The following is a 17,824-nucleotide window of genomic DNA, read 5'->3' as shown; positions in this document are numbered from 1 at the left end:
ACAATTCTATGAAAAGTAACTAAACAAGAAAGGAAATTAGACTTTTAAGTTTCCACATAATTTCTTTGTAAAGGAGTACAACTTGCAACACGGGTTCTAAACTTCATCGACAGACTTGTGATATTCTGAAGGGTCAGAATCATTCTAAAGTTTAGATTTTAGAAACTTTTTAAGTTTCCTCCTTTGTGTATCATATAAACTAGTCATATGGAGACTGGATACAAAACGTAACTCACAACCTCCATTAAAGCTCCAGGAGTTATAAATAATACATAATACTAGACAAGCCATGGGAAACCAATGTCTAAAGATTTCAGTAACATTTTCAGTGGTCCAAAAATTACTTTCCACTTTGTAACTTTGTAAGAATAATGCGATAGCTCAACTAAATGTAAAGATTTAAATTCTAAAATTTTGCATCAGTCTGCATTGGAACTAGTAGAAGGATAGGCAAATTCCTATCAGCCTATAATCAATCTGAAGACTTTTCAAATGAGAATGGAAATTAAGAGACTCCATTATAACATATCTCCATCTAATCATAGCATACATCTTTGTAAAGACAAAAGTTTGTCTGTTACAGACTATTATACATACAAAATAAATTCATAAGCAACAATACCACAGATCACGTGGGAAATAGGACCACAAAATTCAGTCTGCCATTTAACATTGACATCACACAAAGGATTAGCATCTTTGCACTACTACAGCAGCATTCTAGATGGTAGACAACATGGCTTATGCCAGCCAGGAGTAACATCACATTTTTATAATAGGTTTTTGTCAATGACATAAGCAAATAAAGTTATAAAATGGGAACTTTAGGATCTCATAAATAACAAAACAGATGAATGTATAAATCAGATAAAAAGAAGAGAATCTGTTGGAGTAAAGTATAGATTGAAAGGAAGACATTAGAAAGTTGAGAGAGAATACCTTCATTGACTAAGAAACAGGTATGTAAAGCAGGAGTGGAAGCAGAGTCAGAGCCAGAGCGATCAGCATCAGGCCGAGCGGAAACGACAGGTGCAGCGACTTGCAGAGGAAAATAGAAGAAATAAAGAGGAGAAAATTGAGGTACAGTGCTTTCTGGAAAAAAAGTTCTATATTAGTGGAGAATGAAAACAAAATCAGCAAAACATAGTGAACATAAACTAAAAATCAGAAGGGCATGTTTATTAAAACTACAGCATGGAATGATGTAATTTATTAAATAGTAACCACAGGGTAGTTTAACTTCCTCTTCAAGTCAAAATCTAAAAAATAGTATAGATAAATAATGTGTCAAAAACTGCAAAGTATAGCTCTAAAATAATAAAAAGTAAAATAAAAATGACAAAAATATTCAGAATTGGCAAAATGTAATTTTTAAAACTGTTTCTCATAGTTAAGATGCTTGTGCTGGTCTTCAGATTATTGATTACATTTTCTAATCATTTATTACCTAACCTGAATAGATGATTTTGAAATATCTCTAAAAAATATTCAGTGATCTTTCCATTTCCCATACTCATTGCATAAGAATTCAATGTGAAACATACTAATGTATAAAGAAAAATGCTGCATATTATGTTTGAATGCTGTTAGAAGAATTTTCATATAGCTTCACTCACTGAAGTTTAAAAAATACTTTTATGACATAAATTCTGAATATACTAAAAGCAACTATTTTGAATTTTATAATTCTTATAGAAAAGCTGGGCTAGGATGTAGCTCAGCAGCAAAGCGCTTGCCTAGCAAGTGCAACGTCCTGGGTTCGATCCCCAGTACCAAAAAAGAAAAGACAAAAAAAAAAAAAAGAAAAGCTGAGCCAAACCCTCCCCTCACAAAAAAGTTGTGTTGCCAGGAAAATGCTTCAATTATCATATGAAAAAGCAAAAGGACCTTATGGCACACACATTCTACAACTGGAGGTCAATGTTAAGATTTAGAGGTCACCATGTGACACTTCCTTCCTAGGGAGAAATTAGCATATGTCATGCACAAGCATCTTCAAATTAATCCCTCTCTTTTCTTCTGTCATTGAAGAGCAATAGGTTTGGGCTCTTGAACAGATTCAACATTGTCTGCTGAATGATATGTTTGCTTTTCATGCAGTCAAGTTCTTTTGTGATTATAGGACAGCTGTGTGAAAACAACTTTTTCATAATTTCCACACCAGTGCATCATAACGTCAATCAGGCACGTGCAAGGGAAACAGTAGAACTAAAACAAGTCAAAGAACAATAGCAAAAAGAAAATTTAAACTACAAAAATTCCAAGAAGCAGCTCCTTCACACATCTGAATTTTATTTTAATGGACTTGTTTTCTATCCCTTAAGAGTAATGATCAAGGCACATTATAATGTATGTATGATGAAATCTGTACTGAACACAATTACTCAATTTTACCTAAAAAAATGTAATTTTACAATGTTATGCTTATGAGAAAAATTTCTTTAATTGTATCTCATAAAATATAAGAATTACATTGTATAAAATAATCTTGCAATGTAATTCCAAATACTTCTGTATCCCATGAAATGATTTTATTTTTAATTTCTTTCATCATAATTAATTACTGATGCAGTTAATATAACTTAAAAACTGTACATCTCCTCATGAAGAAGGTGCTAAAGCTGATAATCCTCAGATATTGGCTTTTATGCCACCAGAATGTTGAGAACATTTCTTTACTGGTTTAAAACAGTTGAATATTTTCTGTAAGTTTCTTTTTTTTTTAAATCCCTGGGAAGGCTATGTTAATTCTATATGATATTAGTCTTCATTCTGAAAGGATATTAGAATAAGAGGGTGATAAAATGAAGAAAGTTTAGTTTTGAGTAAACATTATCCAGTATTATCAAATTTATAACAGAAATGTTAACTTGAATTAGGTATGTAAAAGCTATTAAATTTCCTATTTCATTAAATTAACTATAAATAAGTGTTTAATATCAGTACCAGATGTTGGGAAACCACATAAATACACGAAGATGAGACAAAGTTCTACTCATGAAACACTCAGTCTAGTAGCAAAGCAAATAAACAATTAAAATATTGTATTCCTTTGGATTTCCTCTAGAAGGCATAGACTTCTTGAGGGCAGGGATTTATTTTCCCCCTAAATCTCAGTACCTAGTTATTAATACATTAATACTAAAAGCATAAAGAGGATGTACTTATAGACATATTTGCTTAAAAAATATTTATTGAACTCCTTTTACAAACCAACCACTGTTCCAAGCATTGTAAACAAACCAAACAAACAAAAAATCCCTGCCTTTTGAGCTTCAACACATCAAAGTAAGCAGCCAATTTAAAAAGAAGGGCTCATAAGTTCTAACAAACAAAATTTTAAAGGACTGAGTGACTTAACATATATGCTTAACATTCAGTGACTTAACATTCAGTGACTTAACATTCAGTGACTTAACATTCAGTGACTTAACATATATGCTTCATGTTAAGTTAGATGTTTTGCTAGGGATCGTGGAATAGCACAGTAGTAAACTTTTGGTTAATGTAAGTGAATCCTGAGATAATTTAACAATGTTTATTTCCTATTTCTCAGTTTAATGTAACTTAAATCCACCATTTCAGAGAAATAAAATTGCAAAGAACCTAATATAAGCTGACATATTTTAAGATGTTTGAATTGTTTATGAAACTCCTACTAAATAGATGCAAGCTCAAAACTCAGCTAAAAATAAAGAGATGCACAAGAAATATAACCTGACTTTTACCATGTTATTAATGAATAGAAATAAAGTATGCCATGATATAAAAGAACCTAAAGCTGTCAGTAGATTTAAGGTTGTATCACTGTGGGCACAAAATTTGGTTGTTTATATCCATTATCCCTTTCTTAAACAGAACTTATCACTGCAAAATTGAATGTCTGAAAATAAATAATATTTCTTTAAAAAATTGTCAGTAAACACTACTGACAGTGAAATTTTGAATATACTGCCAAACAAAATAAAACTCTTGTTTAAAAATTATTATCCAGCCAAGTGCTATTGGCTCACACCTGTAATCCTAGCTACTCAGGTGGCTGAGATCTGAAGATGGTGGTTTGAGGCTACCCCAGGCAGAAAAGTCCCTCATAAGACTCTCATTTCCAATTAACCAACAAAAATCAAGAAATGGAGATGTGGCTCAACTGGTAGAGCATTAGCCTTAGGAAAAAAAAAATCAGGGACAGCACCCTAGCTATCATCCAGTTAAATGCCCTGATATTATTTATAGAAAAATATTTAGGGTAAACTATAAGAGATTTATGCTCAAGTATAAATTTCTATGAAAAGCCCAGTGCCCTGATATTTTTACTTATTTTGCACTAAAAAGTATTAGCTAATATATAAATGACAGTAGGAGCATATTCATGTTTAAAGACCAACTTAAAAATAATCATGAGTCAATGATTACTGCAAGAGAAATTAAGAAAAATAAAGCTGAGGAGGTAGGAGGGACAGGATGGTAGGAGAAAACAAAGGAGGAGGCAACAATGCTGGATAAGAAATGTACTCATTACCTTGCTCATGTAACTTTAACCCCTCTGTACAGTATTTTCACAATAAAAACATTTAAAAAAAGAAAAAGAAAACATAAAAAGAGATTAAAGGCAGAAAGATGAATATGTAATGATCTGTTAAATGTAATGAATATTTTCTCCTACCATTTCCTACTCTAAATTGGTTATCTATGTTATTTACTAGAGATATATGAACTACTTATGATAGTACTAATTTCTCTAATTCCTGAACAAAGACATTAGGAGACAAAAAGTGCTTAAAATATTTGCTGAGTATTTGAAGAACTTACACTAAATATTTATTTTAATACCAAAATAGTAAATGTGTTTTATAATGCCATATTATTTACTCTATAGCTCTCTCTGTAGAGACTGACAGTTTATATTTACCTTAAAAGGCAAACATTATGTGTTTTCCAATGTTAATTCCCAATCTTATTGCATTAAATAAATGCTTTACCAATGTGTTACTGTTCTGATAAACTAAAGATGCATTCTATGAACTAATCTAATCACTAAAATAATACAGAATAGCTTATAGCCAACAAAGAAGGCAAATGGAATCATCATTAATCTCAAACATGGAAGAAAGAAAAGAAGAAGGAAAAGAAAACAGTTGAAACAAAGACAAGAATAGCAGAATGAGCTGGGCAGCAGGAGTTCATGCCTAACCCTAGCTACTCAGGAGGCTGATATCTGAGGATGGCAGTTTGAAGCCAGCCTGAGCAAGAAAGTCCATGAGACTCTTATTTTCAATTAACCACAAGAAAACCAGAAATGGTGCTAAGGCTCACAGTGGTAGAGTACTAGCCTTGAGCAAAAAAGCTCACAGACAGCACCCAGACCCTGAGTTCCAAAACCTGAGTTCCAGACCCTGAGTGCCAAAAAGGAAAAAAAGAGAGAACAATAGAATGATAGTCTATAATCTATTCATTTAAACAACTGCATTAAATGTAATGGGTTTAAGTTCCACAGTTAAAAAGCAAGTCAGATTGGAACACACACACACACACACACACACAAGCAAGGCTCAACTAAATGCTGCCTACAAGAAACATACTTTAAATATAAAGATCCCCCAAACAGATTAAACTAGGGTAAAAATACGTCATGCTAATGCTAAGCAAAAATATTAAAGTGGCTACAATACTACAAACCAAGTAGATTTCAGAGCAAAAGATACAGAATAGCATAAAGACAGCAATCTAATAATGAAAAATGATTTAAATAATCAAGGAGAAATTAGAGTTCCAAAGGTTTATGTACTAAATAAAAGATTCAAAACATATGAGCAAAAATTGATCAAAGAACAGACACACAAAGGAATATAGTGGCAGATTCCAATACATTTATCTGGTTGATAGAACCAAAAAGGTAGAAAAAAATCAAGAAGTATAATAAACTTTAATGTTGTTGAGTACCTTGACCTGATTTTACCCTACAACATAATAAACATTTTTTATAAAGTACACACTGTGTATTCACCAAGACAGATAATATTCTGGACCATGAAACAAATTTCTATAATTTTTTTTAAATTTATATAATATTCCATATGGTACTAGTAAATAACAATATATTATACATTTGGAAATTGCTCAGAGTATGGATATATAGTGATTTCTACTATGTATACCATATATATATATTATGTATATATCCAGTAATGATATGTTAGTTAGTTGAATAAATCATTGCATACATGTATTTAAACATGATATAGCATAAACATAAACATTTCTAAATAAGTAAAATAAATTGAAAAAATCCAGAAGATTGAAACCTTTTAAATTATGCTATCTAACTATGAATTAGAAACTACGTAAATCCTTTAAAAAATCTCCAAATATTTGGAAACTTTAGTACCTTATTACTAAATCACCTATGGGGAAAAAATCTAAAGAAATAATAAAAACACAACACATCAAAATGTGTGAGATACTATTAAAAAATATTCACAAGGCAATTAGTAGTACTGCATCCTCATCTTAGAAAAATAGAATTTTCAATTCAACCAGCATAGCTTGCTCCTTAAAAATTAAGGAAATAAGAGCAAATTTGAAATAGAAATAATAAAACAACAAAGCACATATTGTGAAATAGGAAAGAAAGAAACAAACCCTACTAGGGTTTGTTCTTTGAAATGATCTGTTCTTTGAATACATTATAAAATTGTTTATCTAGCAGACATTCTTATGTAGAGAGAAAAAATGTAAGTTATGAATAAAAGAAATGAAGAATGGTTGCAATCTCAAACCCTTGATAAATTTGACACAAAGCCCACCTAAGAATTTTTTTTAAAGGCTTGAATAGCTTTACTTTTAATCTGAACTTAAAAACCTTCTCATAAACCGGGTGCAGGTGGCTGACACCTGTAATCCTAACTACTCAGGAGGCTAAGACTTGAAGAATGGGGATCAAAGCCAGCCTGGGCAGGAAAGTCTGAGACTCTTATCTCCAATGAATCACACCAAAAAGCCAAAAGAGTTTTGGCACATATGATATTGCATTAGCCTTGAGCAAAAAAAGCCCAGACCAGAATTCAAGCCACAGGGCTAGCACCAAAAAACAAAAACAGAACAGGCTTTCACTAACGAATTAGGCAAACAAAAGAAAAAGGAAAAACAGTATCAATCTACATAATCCCTTCTAGAAAAAAAAAAGGAATCACTTTCAAACCTATTCTATGAGGATCATCATCTGGTCGCCCAAATTGCCAAGACATTATCAGAAAACTACTACACACAAAGTACCTCATGAACTCCTGCATAAATCTCATACAAATTTCAACAAAGTTCATTTAACAATCTATAACATGGCCAATTTCTCATAGTGTGGTCTCTACTGCAAAGTTGTTTTAAAATAAAAGTCAATATAATTTGTCTTAATAGAAAAAAAAGGGAAAAACATAATCATCTCAACAGGAACACATTCATTCACATTTTTTAAAAAATTCAACAAACTAGGAATATAAGAAAAATGTCCTCAATTTGACAAAGGTCTAATGCTAACAATATTAATAATAAAAAATAAAGAGTAAGTTGTGATGTACTCATTCAAGAGCAATGAAAATGAACAAACCAGTGAAATGCAACAACACTGATCTCACACAGGAAACCAAATACAAAAGAACATATACTGAAAGACTGACAGTAAAACTCAACAGGCAAAACTAAATCATAAGGTTCAGGAATTCACACTTCGGTGGTACAACTATAAAAGAAAGCAGAGATTAAGAAAAGCCAAATTGTACAAATTTAATAACTCATCCAAAATGCTACAAGTATTTTAGATCTCAGAATTTTTGTCTGTTTTGTTTCCTTGTTTCCCCCTCTTTTGGTGCTGGGAGGAGGGCTTGAATTCAAGCCGTAGATGTTGTACATTAGCTTTTTCACTCAAAGCTGGCACTCTATCACTTGAGCCACAGCTCCATTTCTACCTTTTTGGTAGTTAGAGATGAGGGTCTTCTGGCCTTTCTTACTTGGGCTGGCTTCAAACTTTGATCCTATAGGCATGAGCCACTAGTGTTAGCCATTTTTTTTTCTGATTTTGGAATATGAACAAACATAATGTGATGTATTGGGGATGACTCAATTCTAAACACAGAAATTCATTTTTATCATATATACCTCATATATTAGCCTATTAAACTACATAAGTATACTTTAAAAATAAATATAATTTAGAACTATGGGCATGGTTCAAGTGATAGTGTTTGCCTGAAAAGAATAAGGTCCTGAGTTCAAGCCCCAGTACTAACCCTACACACACATAAAAAAAGACATAACTTTTAAGCTCAAGATACACACAATTAAAACACTAATGTTGTCAAATTAAAGTACTCCTAATGCATAAGAATTATGCCAAAGACTGTGTAATAAAATTATGTGATATATGCTCACTTATCAATTTCTAAATAAATGTGATTTATTTTGGGCTGACATCTTAATCATCCATATTTACATCTGGAATATAACAACTTTTCTCTCTTTTAATAATCTGAGACAAACAAAATATTATGATTATGTATTAGCTATGCCTCCTCAGTTCTACAGCTGAAATGTCAAGTCAATTACTTAATAAGATATAATTTTACCTTGTTTAATCTGTCCTTGTACAATATTACTGGAAGTTGGAGGGGAACCCTTTGCCTTAGAAAGGTCTGGGGTGCTTGGTCTAGGTGGCCTTTAAAAACAAGAAGAAAATACATGTGTATAGATATAGATACTTTCACATTTTCTTATTTCCAAAACAATTTAAGATGATTTTCTAGATTCAATTGAATTTAGAAAAGAAACACACAAGAACATTTTAATATTCTGTTACAAAAGATGATAATGTTTTGGTTTTGAACATGCTACTATTTTCCATTTCAGATTTTGGTAAAATGATTACATAATTATCAATTTGCAAGTAAAAAATTTTCATTTCTAATTTCTACTTTCCCATATTTGGTGAAATATTTATAAGTCCTCCAATCAACTTCAACTGACAGGCAAATATTTTTCTCAGTCCTCTGTCTTCTATATTAGCATGAAGAGATTTCAGCCCACTGCCTAGCACTGGTCCAAATGAATTTTTGTAACAATACGATAATTTTTAAAGTATTAATACTGAATATATCAAAAAGGCAATAAAGCATTAAAAAATATTGGACCCTAAGGCTCCACTTGAATTCTGGCTCTACCAATTACTACTTATGAGACCTTTGGCAAGTAACTGTTACTTTGGCAAGTAACAGACCTTTGACAAGTATCTGTTTTCTTATCGTTATAACAGGATAAAAAACCCATCTACCTTATATAAGGATGACAGGCAATAATAAATTATTTTCTACATAAAGTAATTACAACAAAGCTTAACACAATATAGATACTACACAAATATTTTCTAGGCTAAAACCATTCTTCATATGGTCAACTACATACAGTGTAAAAAGTTAATAGGAAATGGCATTTCACAATCATCAAAATAGCCTACATTTAAAAAGTTGTTTTCTCTTTCCCTATTAGAAAACTCTGACCATACTTCTAGCAAAATCCAGAAGCCAATCACCAAACATACATTATTCATTGCTTATGGTTTACAATAAGAAGCATGCTAACCAAATAAACATTTGACACTTGTAGTGTCATTTTAAGGTTATACTTGCACACAAGCTAGTCTATGTGACCAACTCTCACACTCTGATTTTTTTTTAATTTTAGGATCTGTGTGTGTGTGTGAGAGAGAGAGAGAGAGAGAGAGAAAGGGAGAGAGAGAGAGAGTGCATGTGTGTGTGTGTGTGGTATTGTTTTAAACCAGAAATTCACGGAGATCTCTTTTAAGAGATTTAAAGGGGAAGTTTAAAGGGGAAACATTGAGATGACATTAAAATAGTGACAGTGTATAGTCTCAAAATAATTTAAAAAGTAATAAATAAGAAAAATAGAACAGGTATCTTTTATTGAACATAGGAAGAAAATCAAACTATTATGATCACACCTGGCTGGGCCCTTCTTCATATGATCACCAATGAAAGTTGCGTTGGTCATACTCATTAAGGTATTCGCCAAAGATATGATAGATAGGAGATGTTGGGTGGTGACTGCTCGAGACACGCCATAAGTTCCCTTTCCTACTCCCTCAGAGGTTGACAGCTTCCTTCCTATTTCTGCCTTCCCATGGAGTAGTTTACAAGCAGCCTGATTATAACCAGGAAGCATCAATGACATATGACCTCCTCTCGATAAGAGGCCAAATGACACTGAGCAATGTGGTTTCAGCATTCCAAGGCGATCAAGACAAACTTCATCCAAAACTTCATTTAAACCCCAGGCATGAAGGCAGGACATAAACAATTTCGCAGTGTCCATAGTTAAATTATACTCTAATAGGGTTAATGGCTTGGATTTGCTGGCCCGATATTCAGGGTCACTTTCTTCCCTTCTTTGCCTCAATATCTCCTCATCCTCCTCTTCCTCATCCAGTAGGTGTTCTTTTATGTTCTCCTTGATAGTTTCTTTCACTTGTTGGAAAAGAACTGCTGCTCGTTTTCCAGTTAGAAAAGAGCCCCCTTTGTCTGAACTGCCAGATGCTTTTTGCAAATTCTCAGGGGAAATAAGAGCAGTATTCGGCCTAGAGGCTTCCTCAGTCAGGAGTTGAATAATCAACGCTTCCACATCAAAGAAAAGCACATGTATGTCCGGGTCTGTTAAGTTTGTCTTTATTGCTTGAACCATCAGGGAGTTGTGAGAATATTTAGGTAAATTCCCCTGCAACAAAAATTTTTTAAAGAGAGTTACAATTAAGAGTGCTTAATTTCAACATTCATTAATAAATAATAAAAACAAAGTATACAATAGGTTGTCTTCATAAGGATTTATATCACTAAAAGTAACTTGAAGTTAGCCCATCAATATAATACAAAAGATATGAACTTCTGCAATCAGAAGAACTTCATGGTTAGTCATAAATCTGTGTATTAAATTCCGAACATACAGACAGACATACTCATGGAGTAGATTAAAATTTGCTTCTATAATTTAGGAAATTCTATTTCTGAGAAAGAATTACCACTCCATCTGAAAGAAAAATCTGTTTATCATGGTAGCCAATCCTTTCGAATTAACCAGACCTTTGTTTTACTATTTTTATGGTCAACCTCTCAGGTTCACAGATTCATTTCCATCCACAAAAATATATGCTCTAATCTTGTTTCATTTAGATACTCAAAAAAAAAAATCACTGTGACCATTACCCTTCTATGTCTCTTACCCTCTACTGTCCCTCATACCCAAATTTACTGAAAGTAGTGGTAGCAGACTAATTAATTCAATAGCAACTCTTTGGTCCCTCTTTCCATTATCTTTGCAGCATCTGACCCTGTTGTTTTAGCTGAGAAACATAGATTGTAAATAACAAGAACGATTAAGGCCAGGTGTGATAGCTCACGCTTATAATCCTAGCTTCTCTGGAAGTGGCAGTTAGGTGGATCACAGTTCAATCCAGCCCAGGAAAAATATTTCTAAGACCCCTCTATCTCAATCTATACAAATACTGAGCATGCATCACTCATCCTAGCCACAAAGGATACTGAAATAAGATGACAATCCTGACAGACCTGTGCATAAACGTGAGACCCTATTTTAAAAATAAAGCTGCCTACCCCAAACTCAAACCTCAGTACTATGAGACAGAGATAGAAGAACAAGGAGGGTGAAGAGGTAACAGGAGAGAGGGAGAAGTAGGAAGGGGGGGAAGGGAGAGAAAAGGAGGGAAAAGAAGGAAGGGAGGGCAGAAATTGAGGGGGAAGAAAGGAGGGAGGGGAGAGAGTAGAAGGAAGTAAAAGAAGAAGGGGAAGAGAAAGAGGAAAGAAAGAGAAAGAAAGAGAAAGAGAGGGAGGGAGGGAGGAAGGAAGGAAGGAAGGCAGGCAGGCAGGCAAGCAGGCAGGCTGGGAGGGAGGGAGGGAGGGAAAGAAAAAAAGAAAGAAGGACGGAGTAAAAAGTCATCTTACAGCATACAAAATATCCTCCTAATGAGCCTTTGAATTTTCTCTCTGCTTCTCCCCCTCTGCTTCTCTCTCCCCCAACTTTACTTCTCAGCCACTCTGATTAAAACATGCTTCCTCCATATTAGAACTATTACCTACAAGTAGATGGCTTCCTCATTCCAGCCAGACATCCACTGAAGGTATACTAATCCAGTATTTTTTTTTTAAGTTTTATTGTAAAGGCGACATACAGAAGGGTTACAGTTACCACTTACAGTTATAAGTCAGGCGATGAGTATATTTCCTTTTGAACAGTGTCACTCCCTCCCTGTTTACATATAACTGTTTATATATGGATGTCCCACCACAGCCATTATTTACCATATGCTCGCTCCACACGCCCACTAAACCTGATGCACCTCTAGCACCTTCAGGAATCAGTCCTTGTCCTTTCTCTCACACTGACTATATAATTCTGATAAGGTCTTTGCCCACAGGCAGGTTTCATTAGTCCTCACCTCATCTCACTATAGAGAGAGCCACAGAGCCACAGACATTCTTTCTGAAGTACATATCGAATCAAGTCATTCCAAAAACACATTTCCACTATCACAAATTACTAAGAGATATGGGAAATCTAAATATCTGAAAGGTAAATCAGGAAACAGGTGAGACAATACTTTCTATGTATGCTTATATTGAAAATTCTCTGCCACACCCTCTAGTGGGTTAAAAGGCAAATATGAAATAGTAATCAAAGTGTCAGAATAGAATACTTAAAGATTGATATTCCTTAAAATCAGGGAGAAAAATACTAATGATAAAAAAAAAAAAAGAAATGGGCTGGGAAGGTGGCTCAGTGGTAGAGTGCTTGCCTTGCATGCATAAGGCCCTTGGTTCGATTCCTCAGCTCCACATAAGCAGATATCTATCTATCTATATATATATATCTAGATATGGATATATACATATATCCATATCTAGATATATATATAGAAAGAGAGATATATAGCTATATATATATAAAAGAAACTGTAAAAGTCAAGAGCAATTCACAGTGAAAGACAATAAAAATAGGAAAAACCTTTGTCAAACTCTTTGTCAAGGAGAACGATAGTTAAAATAACCATAAGATACTATTATTTTTTTGGGGGTCCAGTCGTGGGGCCTGAACTCTGGGCCTGGGTGCTGTCCCTCAGCTCTTCAGCTCAAGGTTAGCGCTCTACCACTTGAGCCACAGCACCACTTCCGGCTATTTTTTTCTTTTTGCTTATATGGTACTGAGGAATCGAACCCAGGGCCTCATGCATGCAAGGCAAGTGCTCTACCACTGAGCCACCTTCCCAACCCCTACATAAGATACTATTAACAAACAGAGAACAGTGAACACTAAAAGTAGTATAGTGAAAGACAGACAGACAGACAGACAGACACACACACACACACACACACACACACTCATGCACAATGAAGGCATGCATTTAAATATCAGCCTTTTGGAATGGTAATTTGGCAAAATAGCTTGAGCCCTTATGATTGCTATTGCGAGATCTACTAAATTTATTTCCAGCATACTATCCTAAATAGAAATACAGACAAACATTCATGTACAAAAATGTTTAGTAAAACAACATCCACTGTTTAAAAATGGAAACAATGTATACAGTTGACAGGAAATAGGTTAATTAATTTTAAGCATAGCCACATAATAGAAGAAACATTGCAAGTACTACAAATCATGTTTTCTGGATATATTACATCATATGGCAAAATGTCCATGACCCAGTGTTAAGAAAGATAAAACCATATTCGTACACACATACATACACACACACACACACACACACACACACACACACACACACAGACTTCTAATTTAACTTATTTAATGATTACATTAAATGCATACATATGTATAGGAGGAGAGATTGGAGGAAAATATGATACAAAAATGTTAGTAGTAATTATTTGGAACAGAATTATAGAACATTCTGTTCATATTTTTGTATATATCTTAAATTATATATAATCAATATATGTTATTTTCATAACCAGAAAGTGAAGCTGGAGAATAAAATATAAACTCCTTCAGCACAGGATTCAAGGTGCTTTATAGTTTGACAGAACACTTTTCTAGCTTTAACAGGCTCTAGTATAACTATGGTTCCTCAGACATAAATCTTTTTATTTATCCCTTTGCCCCAATCTCTTACTCCATTCTAATTGTTTCTCTTCCAACAAGAGCCCAATTCTGTCATTCACAATGTATAAAAAGATCAAATTGTAACAGTGTATACCTTGAATATATGTATATATTTTTTTTTGGCGGGGGACTGGCCTGGGCGCTGTCCCTCAGCTCTTCAGCTCAAGGCTAGAGCTCTACCTCTTGAGCCACAGCGCCACTTCCGGCTTTTTTCTTTTTGCTTATATGGTGCTGAGGAATCAAACCCGGGGCGTCAGGCATGCAAAGCAAGCGCTCTACCACTGAGCCACCTTCCCAGCCCCACCTTGAATATATTTTTGTCAGTTATCTCAGTAAAATTGAGAAGACTCTAATTTTCCCAGGGACTGTTAGCCCACACTGCAACCCCCATAACATTCTATATCTACCATGTGTTACACACCTTTATGTTTTTGCTATATTAATATATTGAGTTATTTTAAATATTTATATTTTCTTGTGCTCAATGGAATAATTTCAAAAGCAGGGCCAAACCATATCTTACTTGTCTAACTTTATTTTTTTGTCAGTCGTGGGGCCTAAACTCTGGGTCTGGGTGCTGTCCCTCAGCTCTTCAGCTCAAGGCTAGTGTTCTATCACTTGAGCCACAGCACAACTTCTGGCTTTTTCTGCTTATATGGTGCTGAGGAATTGAATCCAGGGCCGCATGCATGCAAGGTAAGCATTCTACCACTAAGCCACCTTCCCAGCCTTATCTTGTCTAACTTTAAATACCAGAGTACCTAAAAAAATAAAAATACATAAAAAAATAAACAACCACAATTTTTGTCTAGGCACCAAGGCTTAAGCTTGTAACCTAGCTACTCAGAAGGCAGAGATCTGAGAACTGAGGTTCAAATCCAGCTCAGTCAGGAAAGGCCCTGACATTCTTATCACTAATTAACCACCAAAAAGCCAGAAGTAGAGTTGTGGTTCAAATGGTAGAGCACAACCTGCAGCAAAAAAACACACAGACAGTCCTAGACTCTGAATTCAAGCCTTCCACCCCTGCATACACACACACACACACACACACACACATACACACACACACACACACACACACCTTCTCCCCACAAAAATCCTTTATGAAATTATTGAAGTTGAAGTGGTGCTGTGGCTCAAAGTAGTAGAGCATTATTCTTGAGCACAAAAGCTCAGGGATAGCACTAGGGTAACAATGCTCGATAGGAAATGTACCCATTACCTTACTCATGTAACTGTAACCCCTCTGTACAATAATATATAAATAAAATTAAAAATAAATAAATAAAATGATTAAAGTTGCTAAGCAATTATTCTATAAGTAAAATTATCACAAGTCTCACTATCCAGTCTCTCTTTTGTCTCCATTTGTCTTCCTATTTTTTGTTACAGCTTCAGTGGTATCAAAAACATTTTATAACTTGAGGATAAAGTTCAGACATATTCACAAAACACAAAACATTCTCCAGAAGATATTAGTGGCTACCCCTCCAACTTCATCTCTAACCCATAATCCCTGTAACATCCAGGGCCAAATCAAATCACTTCCCCCTCTAGAGCCATGCAGTTTCAGGTAACTACCATTTTGTATATGATTATGCCAGGACCATTCTCCTCTCCAATTTCCCTGTTGTCACTTGTCACGCATAATTGTATCCATTCTTCAATAAATATTTCAAGTGGCTCCTATGCTAAAAACAACTTATAAAATTACTCAAACAGATCTTTTATATAAACTTCTGTTAGATGAATGATGTTTAAAGGGAGATAGAATATAAATATTTCTATACTACTGTTAAACAACAAGGGGCATAAGCAGTATGATAAATTTAAATATAATAACAATTAAAATAAAGTTACAAATATGTAGTGAGAAAAAAATCAAGACTTTCTGAATCTCACTCCTCTATTTAATTTCTTCATTCTACATTTACCCATATGCCTATTTAGTCCTGTGTCTGTAGGAGCCATTTATAATATAAAAGTGAATGAGCAAAGATCTTTCTAGTCATAGAACTCAAATCTAACAGATTCAGGTATAATAAATGTCGTAAGAATTGGTGCTTGAAATAATGGAGGACTGTCAGTCACAATGGCAAAGTGTCCACTTGACCTTGGATAAGAGGAGCTCTTCAAGGAAGAGGTAACACCTACTGCAAGATATAGCAGAATGTGAAAAGGACAATGGGGACAAACCTCCAAGGATGGATGCTAGTGAAACTCCCAGGCAATCAAATGACAAATGCAAGAAATGCTTCAGAGAGCATACTAAGCCAAACCAAGACTTCTGGGTATTACCTTGGAAGCCAGAGAGTCTCTAAAACAGTCATATTCTCAAAATAACCAGGGATGTTTGTGAAACACGGGTTCCCAGAACTGAGTCAGAAGAGTTGGGTATGTGCCAGAATCTGTCTAATGAGTATCTCAGATGACTCTGAGATAAAGTATGAGAACTACTACCCAAATGAGGGGAAGGACATAATCAAGTTTAATGTAATCTATCCACCAGCAGTACTGGCAAAAGGAATGAGATGGGAACCATGAATATGAAATGGGATGCATCCAGAACTCAGCTAGATGAGGGAGGACAAAAGACCAATAATACCAAGAATGAAAAAGATGGGATGAAGCATGTGTATATGAACTCTTACATGTCACAGCACTGTACTTCACACCTGTTTTTTTTCAAACACTGAACATATAACGGTAGATACTATGCTTAATGCTTAATGTTTTATACCTACTAACACTAATTTGAGTAAATTATATATAACGTATAAAAATGTCTAATATGAAAGTATTATTAACAATGATAGTACTACATACTAAAGCACACCCAGCCCAGGCAGGAAACTAAAGCCAGCCCAGGCAGGAAACTCCGAGAGACTCTTATCTCCAATAAACCACCAGAAAACTGGAAGTGTTGCTGTGGCTCAAGTGGCAGAGTGCTCGCCTTGAGCTGAAGAGCTGAGGGACAGCACCCAGGCCCACAGTTCAAGCCCCATGGCAAACAAAAAAAAGAAAAGAAAAGAAAAGAAAAGAAAAAAGAAAAAAAATTACCAACATGATACAGATGAAAACATGGGAAGGTAGAAATCTTGTGTCAACAAGATAAGCCAGCAAAGCTGGAAGTTTTTCAGCATGCGTATACATGTGCGTGCACACATGCACATGCACATGTACATGTACACACACACACACACACACACACACACAGCACAGTGGTCCCCAACGAGAAAAAAAGTAAAGTAAAAGTAATAATTTAGATTCTTCAGAGAAAAACATGTTCCTATACCCTTGTTTTAATGTATGTTCATTATTATATACTTAAACATAATCTATGTTAAATCAGTTCTGCTAAAATACCTCATAGATTCATCCCCTAAAATTTAAAAGCCCTTTATAGGAATTAATAGTGTGGGTATCTTATCCAATTCCAAAAAATAAATGAAACACTGACAATAACTGTCACCATTCATAACAATCCTTATTAAATGTTTTCAATGTCACGCTTTTCATTTATTTGTAAATAATTTTGTAAAATAATTTAATGTTTTTCCTGAATGAGCACTGAGTACAATCTATAGTAATATTATGTGACTTTGAATGGACTTAAAAGTAGTTATTT

At 34.3% G+C, this 17,824-nt stretch overlaps 1 protein-coding gene across 3 annotated transcripts in view; it reads right to left on the bottom strand.

Annotated features, from left to right (window-relative positions):
• The window catches only part of Wdr7 (WD repeat domain 7), a 295,434-nt gene that overhangs the window by 197,753 nt on the left and 79,857 nt on the right, over window positions 1–17,824 (bottom strand). For all 3 annotated transcript variants that reach the window (XM_013019010.1, XM_013019012.1, XM_013019011.1), the window contains exons 15-16: window positions 10,004–10,773; window positions 8,616–8,704 (exon numbers count right to left, since the gene is read on the bottom strand). In XM_013019010.1, coding sequence (XP_012874464.1) covers window positions 8,616–8,704; window positions 10,004–10,773 — 859 coding nt within the window. The remainder of the gene's footprint in view (window positions 1–8,615; window positions 8,705–10,003; window positions 10,774–17,824) is intronic.

This window comes from Dipodomys ordii, unplaced genomic scaffold, assembly GCF_000151885.1.
Source record: "Dipodomys ordii isolate 6190 unplaced genomic scaffold, Dord_2.0 Scaffold43, whole genome shotgun sequence".
Classification (NCBI taxonomy): Eukaryota; Metazoa; Chordata; class Mammalia; order Rodentia; family Heteromyidae; genus Dipodomys; species Dipodomys ordii.
Note: the sequence above shows the minus strand (reverse complement) of the source record. Positions and strands in the feature narration are given on the sequence as shown.